The sequence below is a fragment of the Pteropus medius genome, unplaced genomic scaffold (genome assembly GCF_902729225.1).
Source record: "Pteropus medius unplaced genomic scaffold, Ma_sr-lr_union100, whole genome shotgun sequence".
NCBI lineage: Eukaryota > Metazoa > Chordata > Mammalia > Chiroptera > Pteropodidae > Pteropus > Pteropus medius.
The window spans coordinates 9,894,297-9,906,936 of record NW_024355990.1 but is presented as its reverse complement, the minus strand read 5'-3'; the positions used below and the strand labels follow the sequence as shown (position 1 = coordinate 9,906,936).

The 12,640-nt window shown below is 52.2% G+C and overlaps 1 protein-coding gene across 4 annotated transcripts in view; it reads right to left on the bottom strand.

The window, feature by feature from the left end:
• Nucleotides 1-445: 445 nt before the first annotated feature.
• RGS9 (regulator of G protein signaling 9) overlaps nucleotides 446-12,640 on the bottom strand; it is a 77,741-nt gene continuing 65,546 nt past the window's right edge. For all 4 annotated transcript variants that reach the window (XM_039859262.1, XM_039859259.1, XM_039859260.1 and 1 more), the window contains 2 exons: nucleotides 4,707-5,191; nucleotides 446-4,357 (listed from right to left, as the gene is read on the bottom strand). In XM_039859262.1, coding sequence (XP_039715196.1) covers nucleotides 4,207-4,357; nucleotides 4,707-5,191 — 636 coding nt within the window. In that variant the 3' untranslated portion in view covers nucleotides 446-4,206. The remainder of the gene's footprint in view (nucleotides 4,358-4,706; nucleotides 5,192-12,640) is intronic.

The window sequence follows — 12,640 nt, the reverse complement described above, 5'->3', positions numbered from 1 at the left end:
ACTGCTTAAGTGGGAGCCTTTACACTGAGGTTGTCCGAATCCCTAACTCCCCAAGGTCAAGAATCCAGGATGAGACAACTTGGTTAAGGAGGAGACACAGCGGGTGCAGAAGCTGCTTGGAAGATGAACTGTGAAAAAGGACTTCTTTCTAAATGGTCAGAGAAGACAGCTGTTGTGATTCGGCCCGGGGCCAGCCGAGATCCTAGCGTTGGTCTTGCTTGTCCGTGGAACCTCACCGACCCCAGCACCCTTGTCTAACATGCTGTGCTCACTTCTTCCTAAACATTGTGGGGTCAGGGAGGCAGAGATGTTCTTCATAAACATCTCCCTTCGCAAGAACACATCCCGTGATGCTTTCCGAGTACACCACAGTCTCCAAGTTCATCGCTGAGTTACTGCTGTGTTGGGGTGTGCCTCGTGTCCCCATTGCAGCCAGTGCCAGACCCACGTCCGCAGCGTCCCACCGATGCACCACGCAGACACTGCGTGCATGCACTGAGCAGGGTGCACACGGGTGGCCCTGGGTGCTTGCACGCTCACACATACCGGCATGCTCACACACCTTTACACACACCGGCAAACTCCCTCCCCTCCGCAGACATGGCTGATGCTGGCGTGACCAGCGCCTACCCCCGACCCAGCTGTCCCTCATATCCTCCCCCTACTCACAGGGGCCTCAAATACCCTAGTTCTGTTTCTTGAGAAGTGAGCCTGCTCCTCCCTCCACCCTCTGTCATGTGACCATACACGCATCCCTCGCATCAGCAGAGAAGTTGAAAAGCTTGATTTCTGAAACCATTTATTTGCCCTCTATATACATATATCCCTCCTCTGGCCCCTGCGGGTGCCCCAGCCCTCCAGCCTCACCTGCTCGACAGGAGCTGGCAAATCACGCACACTGAGGAGCACAAGATAAACGAGGCTTAATCAGCTTTCAGTCCCAGGAGTCAGAGCTTGACACAGAGACGACATTCACAGGGCAGAATTCTATTGGCTGCACTCTGCACGCCAGAGAAGGAGTTTTTGTTTTTGTTTTTGTTTTCTGCAGGAGTTTTTCTGCAAAGAGCCTCACCCCTCACCCAAAGCCACTAAGAACGGAAAGCGTCGGCCCCTGGTCCCCGTCAGGGCACAGCAGCCGGGAGAACCCTGCAGGGGACGCCATAGCCAAGGGCAGCGCTGGGGGCACCGATGCCCAGCAAGAGGCTTCTCTCCCGGGGGGCCCCCCTCGGCCAGTTTCAGGGGCTCTGGGGTTGGAGACAGGGGGACAATGTGTACAAGGGAGACTTGGTTTTTTCTGCCGCCAATCCAGAGGAAAGTACCTCTCTCCGAGTCCCTCAACACAGGTCTCTGAATCCCTTAGGGGAAATCCTTCCACCTGTCTTGGGAGATCCGTGAGCCTCGGACTCCCTCTTCTGGTGAAGTGGGAGGAGGAGATGGTGCCCAGAGAGGAGTGCTGGGCCTCGGAGGCAGAGAGGTGAGCATAGGTCCCCTGTCCCCTCCCAGCTCACATTCTGGGCTCTTAGGGACCCCCGGAGAACTTGGCCAGTACAGACTCTTAAAGATTCTCCTTCTTCTCTTCCCTAGCAAATAAGCAAGGGACGGCATTGTCCCCTCTCAGGCTCAATGATTTCACAGCCTCAAGTGGGCCACCAAGGGTCCCCCTCCCCACAGGACAAAGAGACAACCGTAAGGACTCCTGGAGAAATTATTCTGCTTGTAGATTTTCAGGAGCAGGAAAGTGACCACATTCCTGAAACCATGACAAATGTCATGGGATGTTAAAATAGGGCGTTTTGTCTCCATTTCTGTGGCAGCTCCAAAGGCTGAGAATAAAACAGTGGGTACCAAGTCCAAATGAGGTGCTTAGCACGTGGGCGGGACAAGCCTAGGTGCTGTGGAAGGCTCTAGAAAACCTCCTGATGCTCTGCCTCTAGACAGTCTGACGTGATTGAATTAGGTGTGTCCTGGGTACTGAGATCTTCCAAGGGCCCCCAGAGGAGCCTAATGTCCAAACGAGATGGAGAATCATTATACCAGTGACTAGGAGGTAAGTGGAGCGACAAGGTAGGAAAAATATTGGTCCCCGGATGCCACCGGCCCAACTGCTTCCTGCCTGTGCATTTGCACTGGGGCCTTGCCTCCGGGGTCTCTTCGTAACTGCACTTTAGCCTGGACCTTAACTAATCCAACCTGCGAATCTTGCAGCCTCTGGTCATTGATGCTGGGGACCCACACGAACTTGGTTTCTCTTTAGGACCCTGGGGGCTTAGGAATGGAGCCCCGTAACACCAAGGCACAAGTTCAGGGCGGAGATCCTCCTTATTTCCAGACACACTGGCTGCCGGCAGACGAAGGTTATGGATTACTATGCCTTTAATCTCATGTGAGACCAGCTTTGCAAAGAAAGACATCAAATTAATTGGCCCGCTCAACCTTCCAAGAAAGATCTGGCCTCTTTCACTTACTCTCTTGGAGAATAGTTTCCTCACCCCTGGATAACTGACTCCTTTGTGAGCCCAAAGGAGCGGACTCTGTAGAATCTAAAATGCAATGTTCTCTCAGTATCGAAGCATCTGTTTTCTTACAGCGTCAGCAAGTCCAGGTTTTGGCCGTGCACCTACTCACCATTCATCACGAGAACGGAGCGGAGAGATGACTCAGCAGCCCAGTATTCTGGACTCAGGTAAGCTGTCCAAGGTTAAAGCAAGCGAGGGGCTCTTATCTACTAATTGAATTCTGATGAAGCCGGGGGTTAAAGCAGAGGGGCAGAATGAGCGGTTTGGCAAGCCACTTGGATTGTTTTTTTCCCTCTGACGACTTTCCATGCAGCTTTTAAGACACGTTTTACTCACCATGTAACCCTTAATCTCAGCCCACTGTCAAGTCCAAATATGATCCCAGCAGGACCTTTCAGGGCGATGCTTTGGAAACAAATGATGGGGGCACATGCCCCGCAGTGGAGGATATAACTAGCATTTATTTCACCATTTCTCAAAGTGGTGCTGGTATTGGACCAGATCATCTTTCGTTGTGCAGGGGCAGGGGGCTGTCCTGGGCACCGTGAGATGTTTAGCAGCATCCCTGGCCTCCATCCACTAGATGCCAGTAGCGTTCTCCACCTACTCTTAACAATTGAAGCTGTCTCCAGAAACTGCTCAATGTCCCCTGGGGGCAAAGTTGCCCCCTAGTTGAGAACCACTGTTCTAGATGAATTCTGGGAAGCAAGGAGTCACAGCTGCATCCTCAGGGCCTAGCACAGTGCCTGGCACATACTAGGGGCTTAATAAAGAGCTGGAGAAGAGGCAGGGTGGGGAGAACCAAGGCCCGAACCCCCAGAAGTGCCTACTGGATTGGTACAGCTGATGTGACAGTGTGCGTTCGCATCTCTGCTGTAGGGAACACATGGAATAATGGCCGCTAGCACGACCATGCCAGGTCCAGGCTTCCCACAGGTGCTCCCAGACAATGACTTTGCATACTGGGGGCAAAAATGCAGAATCATTCCCACAAGACACAGGACCAACAGTGACTTTGGCTGAGGGACACCCCAGCAGCCTGGCCAAAACTTTCTTGAAACTGCTTGGCCATCTGAGACTCCCCCGCTCTTCCCCTTCCCCAGAGGTCAGCCCAGCATCATGGTCCGAAGGCCCCCTCCCTCCTCCTCTCCTGCTCTTCGTCCTAACCCCATCTTGGCATGTGCTTCTTGGTGGATCTGAATAACACACTTAGCATTCTAGAAGAACGCTTTTCTCCAGCGCCCTCCCCCTTTCTATATGATGCCACATCCTGGGGCATCCCCCAGGGGAAGTCCGTTGATAAAAGCATCGTGCATAAACCAATTTAGGCAGGGAGGGAGTTCTTAGAAATGACTCATAAATAATAGCTCATAAATAACTAAGAAAACCAGACAAAGACTGACATCCAATCAATCCAAGAGACTCTCCCGAGTTAACCTTTGATCATTTTTAAGGCAGCAAGTAAAGTTCTGTTGTCCACGTGCCTTTCTTCTGCCCAAAAGAGGGAAGGTCAGGGGAAGGAAGGCGTCAGCCACCGGGAGCCCAGACAGACACTCTGCCCCGTAATCCACCCCACGTTGTGTCACCGGCCCCTCAAGTATGGTCTTAATGCACTTCGGTTCGAGAGCGTGTCTGCTGGCCCCACCCAGTGGAGTCTGCCAGGATCGCCTGCCTGGTCCAAGGCGCCCGCTCAGCCAGCTTTCCCCTCGGCCTGGCTCTCCCAGGGACAGATGACCTCCTTTTTGATGGCCTGGTCACCCGATTCTCCTGTTCCGGTGTCCTCCGAGTCCATCAGGCAGGTCCCACTCTCCACAGGCACATCCATTCTGATCTGAAAAAAGCTTCGGGCACAAGAGGAAAGGCAGGGGAGGGGTCCAGGAGGAACACCAAATGGGAAGAATCAATAGCCGTGCTCACCCACGGACATAGGGACGCATATACACGCATGCGCTCACCCACGGACATAGGGACACATATACATGTGTGCACTAACCCACGGACATAAGGACACATATACACGCATGCGCAAAGCCACAGACATGTGTGCACACATACACACGTGTACATACCACAGACATGTGCGCACACCACACGTGTACATGCCACAGACATATGTGCACACGTGTACACACATGCACACACCCACAGACATATGTGAACATTCACAGCACAGTCCCCTCTAGTTCTTACTTTGTCACTCTCCTGGCTTTCAGCCGTGGCAGCTGCTGGCCCCCATCCCCCAGGGGCTGCACCTTCCCATGGGACACAGAGGGGCACTTGGGCGAGAGCCTGGCAAACACCGGTGAGGCTAAACAGCCTCGTCTCAGAAGCCTACTGAAGGACAGAGCCATGCGGGCCTTGGGAGGGGTCCTGGGCAGGGGCCGGGGCCAGGGGCAGTCGGTGGAGGCCTCTCTGGTGTCGCCGTCGGAGGGCCCTTGGCGGGAACTGGATCCGCAAGCCTCTCGCTTCTGCTCCGAGCCCGAGGAGCCCTCCAAGGCCATCCTAATGGGTGAGGGGCAGACGGCAATGCTGGGTCGCCTGATGAAGCGGCTGGGTGAGGGGAAGGGCTTCCGGGGCGAGCGGCAGGATGGGGAGAAGGGGCTGGAAGGTGATGGGGGCACGCAGGTCCCAGTGTACACAGCCAGGTGGGGGCTGGGCGTGGCGTGCTGGCCTGGCTGCAGGGAAGGAGAGAGAGAGCTCAGGGTGAGTTGAATGGGTACAGAGACTGCCCTCTGCTGACTCAGGCCCCCCTGCCAGTTCCCAGAGCACAGGCCTGCTAGGGCTGCCCCTTGGAGAGTTGGCAAGGATGCCCAAAGCCACCTGTGACAATGGGACAGCCAAACAGAGGCCTCCTGCCCTGGGGCCTGCCTGTGCCTGAGCCCTAGCCATGGTCCCCAGACTTGGGCACTTGCATCCCAGGGTGCAGACTGACCTTCCTCCAGCCCTAGGATGCTGCGCTTTGGCCAGGCTGAATTTCCAATCGTCCCTCGACTCCAGTTCCCCAGCAAGCAGTACGTAGAACCTGCCACACACCATCTCGTCCCTTCTGTATCCTTGGCTCCCAAACTAAGGACCGGAGGCATTTACAATGCTTTTAATAGAGTGCTGGAGGTGACAGAAGCAGTCCCAGCTTGTGCCTTGCTGACTCTTCCAGGCCCAAGGCCACCAGCCTTGACCTGAACCCCTTCCTGTGTCCACACTGACCACACCTTGGCCATGACCTGGCACCAGCCCTTCCCCTTGCCTCCCGAAGGTAGAGCAGGGTGGCCGGGAAGAAAGGCTGAGTGTGGAACGTGGACGTACTAGGAGAAGAGGGTGAGAAATACAGAACGAGGAGGTGACTCCTTGGAGAAAAGGAAGTGTCTCAACCTCCCCGGGCCACGATGGCCCCGGTGTCCTGGAGCATTGGGGTAGGATGCTGGATCAGACACGTTTTCAGCCAAAAGAGCCTGAGAGAGCTCTGAGCTGACAGAGAAAATTAAAATCGGCATTTTCAGGGAGGTTCTCTGCCATCACCCGTCTTCCCTTCACAGAGTGCACAGGCACGCCGGCCTGCATTTCTCATGTCCCCTCCTGAAGCCCTCTTGTGGCCACATGCCACATCGAAGCCCAGAGTGAATGGAGCTGGAGGATACACTGGTCCTGGCAGGGCAGGGGGACCATCTGGACAGGTGGACCGACGCCACCTCCAGGAGAGAATTGGCAATGACTTTAATGAAAAACAAACCCTCGTTTGAAATTATCGCAGCCACCCCGAGGTCCTGCGTAGAGGCATCTGCCTGCCCCCAGGGCCTGGGCACTGCCCTGGGACCAAAGGAGGTCACCTTCGGAGGCTGCTTGCTTCTGCGGAGGTCACCTGAGTGTGCCAGCCCCAGCCTGGAAAGAAAGGGGCCAACACATCCAACAATAGCTTTTGAAAGACAAGGAAGGCTAGGAGGCCACAGAGGGCTTTGCTCTGGGGGATGGGAGTGGGGGTCTCCATTCCCTCTCATCCACCCCCTGAAGGTCAAGCAGGACTGTATTCGGAAACAGCAGCTCCGAGCCAGCGATTCTGCTCCACTGCTCAGACACCCACGGGCCGACACAGCCTGGGGCCATCAGGTTATTCTACTCGCCCCGATTCTTATTATTGTTAACATGCAGTGAGAACGTAGCAAACGCAAGGGCCTGGGCTGAGCACTATATGTGGATTATTGCATTCACTTCCCAGAGCCACGTGGCGGGGCAGCTAACTATTGTTAAGAGCATGTTCCAGATGAGGGCGCTCATGCGGCGAGGAGCCTAGCCCCAGGGACACGCTGCTGGGGACAGCGGGGCAGGCTTTGAACCAGGCTCGCTCACTCCATAGTTTGTTCATGTTCACGTTGGATGTCTCAGCGTGGCCTCCAGACCAACCCATCAGAAGCACACAGGGTGCTCGCTACAAAGGCAGGTCCCTGCCCCAGACCCAGACCCATCAAAGGAGTCTCAGGAGGCCTGCCACTCCAGAAAAGCCTCCTCTGACCCGCACCCGAGGTCACCGTTTTGTATTAAGCCCTGTACGTTGAAGGAGTTCTGAGCTACGCTCCCAGCACCTCGCTTCCACAGGGACCTATGTTTCCACTTAGGACACAGTCTGCAAGGAATAACGATGGAAGGCTGGGCCCTGATTAAGGTTTGGGAGGCCACTGTTAGGTGGAAGAGTACGGCCTTGTCATTTATTAAGCACCTACTGTGTGCTAGGTGCTCTGCAAATCTAAAACCACCCCATTTTAGAGGAGTTGGTGACCCTCCCCCGGCTCTCTCAGCCAGTGAGTGTGGTATGTAGAATTCTAAGGTGGTTCCCAAGATTCCTGCCCCTGTCCTTCATGTGGGTATAAACTGTAAATGTCCAGTGATCGTCACTCTCACGAGCAGGTTATGTGATAGGAGACTTTAAAAGGGGATTATCCGAGTGAGCCGAACCTCATCGTATGAACCCTTCAAATCTGAGTCTAGAGGCCAGACACAGAAGAAGTCAAAGTTGTCTGAAGCAGGATAGGAATTCAGGGAGAGAAAAAGTCTCCACTTTTGGCTTCGAGGTGGAAGGGGTCTCGATGGCAAGGAATTCGGACAGCTTCTAGAAGCTAAGAGCAGCCCGTAAAAAAACTGGGGCTCTCAGTCCTACAACTAGACACCGAATCCTTCCAAAAATATGGACAAGCTTGGAAGCAGATTTTTCCCAGCAGCCTCCAGATAAGAACACAGACAGCCTGGCAATGCCCAAGTGCAAGACCCCGAGTAGAGACACAGCCAAGTAGCATCCGGCCAACCCTGAGCTAAGAAATGGTGGTTTGTGCTAATTTGTTATGTGGCAGTAGATAATTAATAGTGACTAATAGACCTGCTCTCAGGTCTGTGTCACCCCAAAGTCCTTCCTTTTCCCCCTGATCCATATTGCCGTCCCATCGCCTGGGGGGTTGGATAGGATTTGGGGTCCTGGAGAGTGGGCCGACACCCCAAAACTAGGAAATAGACTTTGTTATGAGATGTGTTCCTCCTCCGACTGATTGACTGAGGACATCCTCCCCCTCGGTTCATGAATTTGAATCCCACTTACTCAGAATTTGTGATAAACTCATTACAACTTACAATTTACAGATAAGAAAACTGAGGCTCGTGAAGATGATGCAGCTTGACCATGATCACACAGCTGACGACAGGACGAGCTACTCCATATGTCCCCACCCACCCAATTCTGTGCCCTCTACCCCACCCCACTCCTCTCCCAGCACCTTCTCTTTTCTAGGGTGAAAGACAGTACAGGTAAGAAAGGTGACCGCCCGTCCAGCTTCACTTACCTGACCTGAGAAAGTCCTTTCTTCTGGGCAAATAACCATGAGCCCAAATGGCCCTGAACACTCTAAGCAGGATGCCTTTTCTACAGCTTCCCACCATGACCTTGGTCCCCTCCCACAGAGACCTGGGGCCCTTCCAGCCCACGCCATACCCACCGCTGGTGTGAAGCAGCAAAGCAGTGGCATGCAAGGCACATGGCAAAGAAATGTGACACAATAGAGACACGGTGAAGGAGAGCTCGGGCTGGTTTGGTTTGGCGCCGCTGTTTTATTATGCAAGAGACCCAAGAGAAATGGGGAAGGAGCATGAGATGAAGCAGGTCTGTTGACACGAGGACGCGACCACAGGATTTTTGATGAAAGGCAAAGCAGAGGGTGCGAAGAGATGTAAGTCATTTTCCGAGAATTTGAAGGAGACCTTGTGGCCACCTGAACTCCCGCTTCCTAGAGGCAGGCAGGTGAGGAGCAGGCTGCATTCAGGTGCTGCATTCAGGTGCCGCATGCAGCGTGCGTTGCCACCCCCCTCTTCCTGTCCCTTCTCTCGCTCCTTTTGCCCACGGCTCCCAAAAGCATGCGAGCAAAGTTGGCCCCATGGAGAAAAATCCACACAGATGGACACGTCGTCTCTACCAGTCATCTCGTTTGTCACAGCCCAGCACAAGACCTTCCCGTTTTGAACAGACCCTTATTCCGACCATGAAACTCAAGACCCAAAGGACCGACCAGACCACACTGTTGCTGGTCGGCCTTCTCACTGAAGCTGCGGACAGAGGGTACGACATCAACACTCTACTGTCCTCCCCTCAAATATATTCTAATGGTTCCTGGAGAGCTGGGAGGGCCACGCCGCAAGACTCTGTAAGATGGTTTGGGTGTACCTCAGAAAATCCCCTACCCAATAAATCATAATAAATCATTGTATTGGATAGCACTAACAGATACAAGACAGCACAAGCTCACTCTAAGACCCCAAAGCTACTAGCAATGGGGATGGTGATGATGATGATGGTGAGGATGATGATGATGATGATGGATGATGGTATGATAGTGAGATGATGAGTGATGATGATGATGATGTGAGATGATGATGATAATGATGATGGTAGGATGATGATGATGATGATGGTGATGGTGATGGTGATGATGATGATGATGGTGAGGATGACGGTGAGGATGATGATGGTGAGGATGACGGCGAGGCTGAAGGTGATAACGGTCGTGACGACGACAGCAGCAGCTAGCATTTATTGAGCACTTACTATACGCCGGGTATTGTCCTAAGTATTCTCCTTGTATTTTCTTGTCCCTAGCCCTTGTTTTCCACTCAACCCTCACAAAAACATAAACACAAACACAAAAAAGCAGCAGTCTTTTCTCTAAAAGCCGAGTTCGAAAATGAGATTCTACAAAGAAACCCTGGTACCTTAGAGCATGACTTATATTCTAGCATAAGATATACACCACCATGGGTAGAGAAACTCAAGCTATTTAAAATATGACATTAAGGAATTAAGATGACACCTAAGTACATGGCATAATAGAGAACATCATAATGACTTAATCGATCAATAATATTATCCAAATAAACACTATCTTTGATGCTATTTGAGATTCAAGCAAGCCCTGTGGGACGACTGTTATGTCAGATGCACAGAAACAAATCCAGCAGGAGCAGCTGCCACCTGCTGGAGTCTCGCGGTGGACTCTCTCACAAAACCTCAAAACCGAGGCAGGACCTGTGGCTCCTTGACTACTAAACATGAGAATCTTCTGGTGGATTCCCTCGTAATCCCCAGGCCAAACGATCCCCTCCCATCTCTGTGCTTTTCCAGCGTGTCGTATACCATCAAGCCTTGATCACTCTCTGCATCGTGTTACAGCCACCTGCATCCATGCGCCCTTGCCAGCCCCTCGAGGGCAGAGGACGTCTGTTCATTTTTGTATCTGAACCCACTACAGGTTCTTAAAACAAAACAAGTGTTTAAAATACACCTGTGGAACATAACTGTTGCCATCCAGGAGTGAAGCCATTTACCATCTCCCTTTTTTTTCAGACGGGTGATGTTGAAACACTTACTCATTCATCCAATGAAGAATAGCAACCTACTTGGCTGACATGCCCGTGCCTCTCATTAGAGGCATCGGTCTGTGTGGCACACCTACTCCGTATCGGACCCGAGCACCTGCTAGTCTGGTGGAGCATGCGAAGCAGACACGTCTCACAAGTGGGCACTGAGATGGCAGATGGCTGAGTGAAAGATGAACGAGACGTAGTCTGCGCCCTGGAGAATTCGTGATATGTTCGGCTGTGCTCGGCACCTTTTCGCTGTGCGTGTAACCTCAGCTCAGGTGGGGTGACTCGAGGACATGGCCACTATCTCTGGTTTCAAGCTTTTCAAACTTTCTCACAAAAGTGGGACAAACAGCGGGAGAGCCGAATAAACGTCCTCGCCCAGGAGTCCGAGGGCAAAGCCTGAACTTGCCACAGCCGACCATGAGATGTCTTTGAAGTCTCAAATTTTATCTTTAAAAATTTAGATGCATTTTGCATTCGAATTCATAATATATTCATGATTATTTTAATGAGAAATTTTCAAACTCGCCTAACTCTCCTCCCAATTCCAAATCTTCAAGTAAAATCGATTCCCCAGGATAAATATCCTTCAGGAATTCATAAATCTGTTTTTAAGAAGTATGGATCTCAGGCTGACCCCTCGTTTCTCGAATCAGGAAGCAGAGAGGTTAAGTGACTTGCTCAAGACCACAAGACTAGGGGTAGAACCAGGGCCAGAGCCCAAGACGCCTTCTCCAAATCTGGGGCCCTTTTCATTCATCCGTTCGTTCATTCATCCGTTCATTCATCCGTCCATCCATCCATCCATCCATCCATCCATCCATCCATGTAACATGTTTATGCAGAACCCGCTAGGTCTCAGAACACTGGGCACCAAATGGTGAGTGAGACAGATATGGTCCCTCCCCTCAAGTCCCTCAGTCCCTGGAATCTCTGCTTGGAGCGCCCTTTCTGAGTTGGAAGACATTCTCCCAAAGAGAAATGAACAAAGCCCATCTCCATTGCTCTTCTGTAAACTAGTCTATGACTACAGAAAATGGAGAGAGTACATAATGGAACTGTTTTGCTAACATGAAACCAAGAGCCACAAACTCCTTACCATGGCCTAAGGTGTCCCAGCCCTGTCTGGTTTTCTAACCTCATCTTGTACCATCCCCCTCCTTGTCCACCAGGCCCCATTCATGCAGAACCATTTCCCACTGCTGAGACTGTGCCTGTTCCGTCCCCTAGGCCTGGAAAGTTCCCCCTGCCTCACCCACACTCCAGATAGCAAATTCTTTCTCATCCTCTGCTTATCGGTCGCCACCTAGGAGAGGCCTCTTAGTCCAGCACCACCCACCTTCCCTATCCCAGCACCATATCCATTTCCTCCCTAATGCATTCTGTGAGTTCGATCACCTCTTCGTCTATGTCGTTGACTGAAATGATGGCCCCAGTTCTTCGCCCGCCCCCCCCACGTCTTCTGCAGGAGACTGTGAAATTTCTCTCACTAAAAACATGGAGTCTACTGCCCCAGCCCGCAATTCTAGGCTAGCTCTGTGACCTGCTTTGGCCAACAAAATGAGGTGAGAGAAACCATGCGCCAGTTCAAAGCCCGCACCTCAAAAATCTTATATGATGGCAATTCCGCCATCACCACAGGATTGTGCCTAGGTGGTGGGAGGGTCAGAGACATGTGAAGCAGAGCAGAATCATGCCATTCGCCCCAGCCTCGGCCACCACAGATCAGCCCCCAAGCGTGGGAGCAAGCCCCACCAGATCGACAGAGCCACACAGATGATCCCATATCCACGAGCAATAAACACAATCTCACAGGCCGCTCTAGCTTTGTGGGTGGTTGTTATACAGCAACGGTGACCTGATATAGTTGGCATCATTACTTTTTTGTCAGTCCTAGACTATAAGCTCCGTGAGACAGGGAGCATGTCTATTTTATTCACCAAAGCCTGGCACATAGTAGGTGCTCAATAAACATGCTGACTGAGTGAGTCTTCTTGCTGTGCAAGGTCAGTCCCTCACTCAGCGACCCATTCTACCTCCTTTGCATTCTTACACAGGTGCGTGAGGTGAGCCTAACTTCAAGTTACCTGCAGCCCTCCTGAGGTTAGAGTTTGAACTGTCCTACCTTCCAGCCTTAACCACGGGGATGGCCTCGGCTACAGCTACGGAGGAGGGAAGCACCAACATCCAGAAAACTTCCGAGAGTATTATCGTTGATTCATACTCCTCTTGAA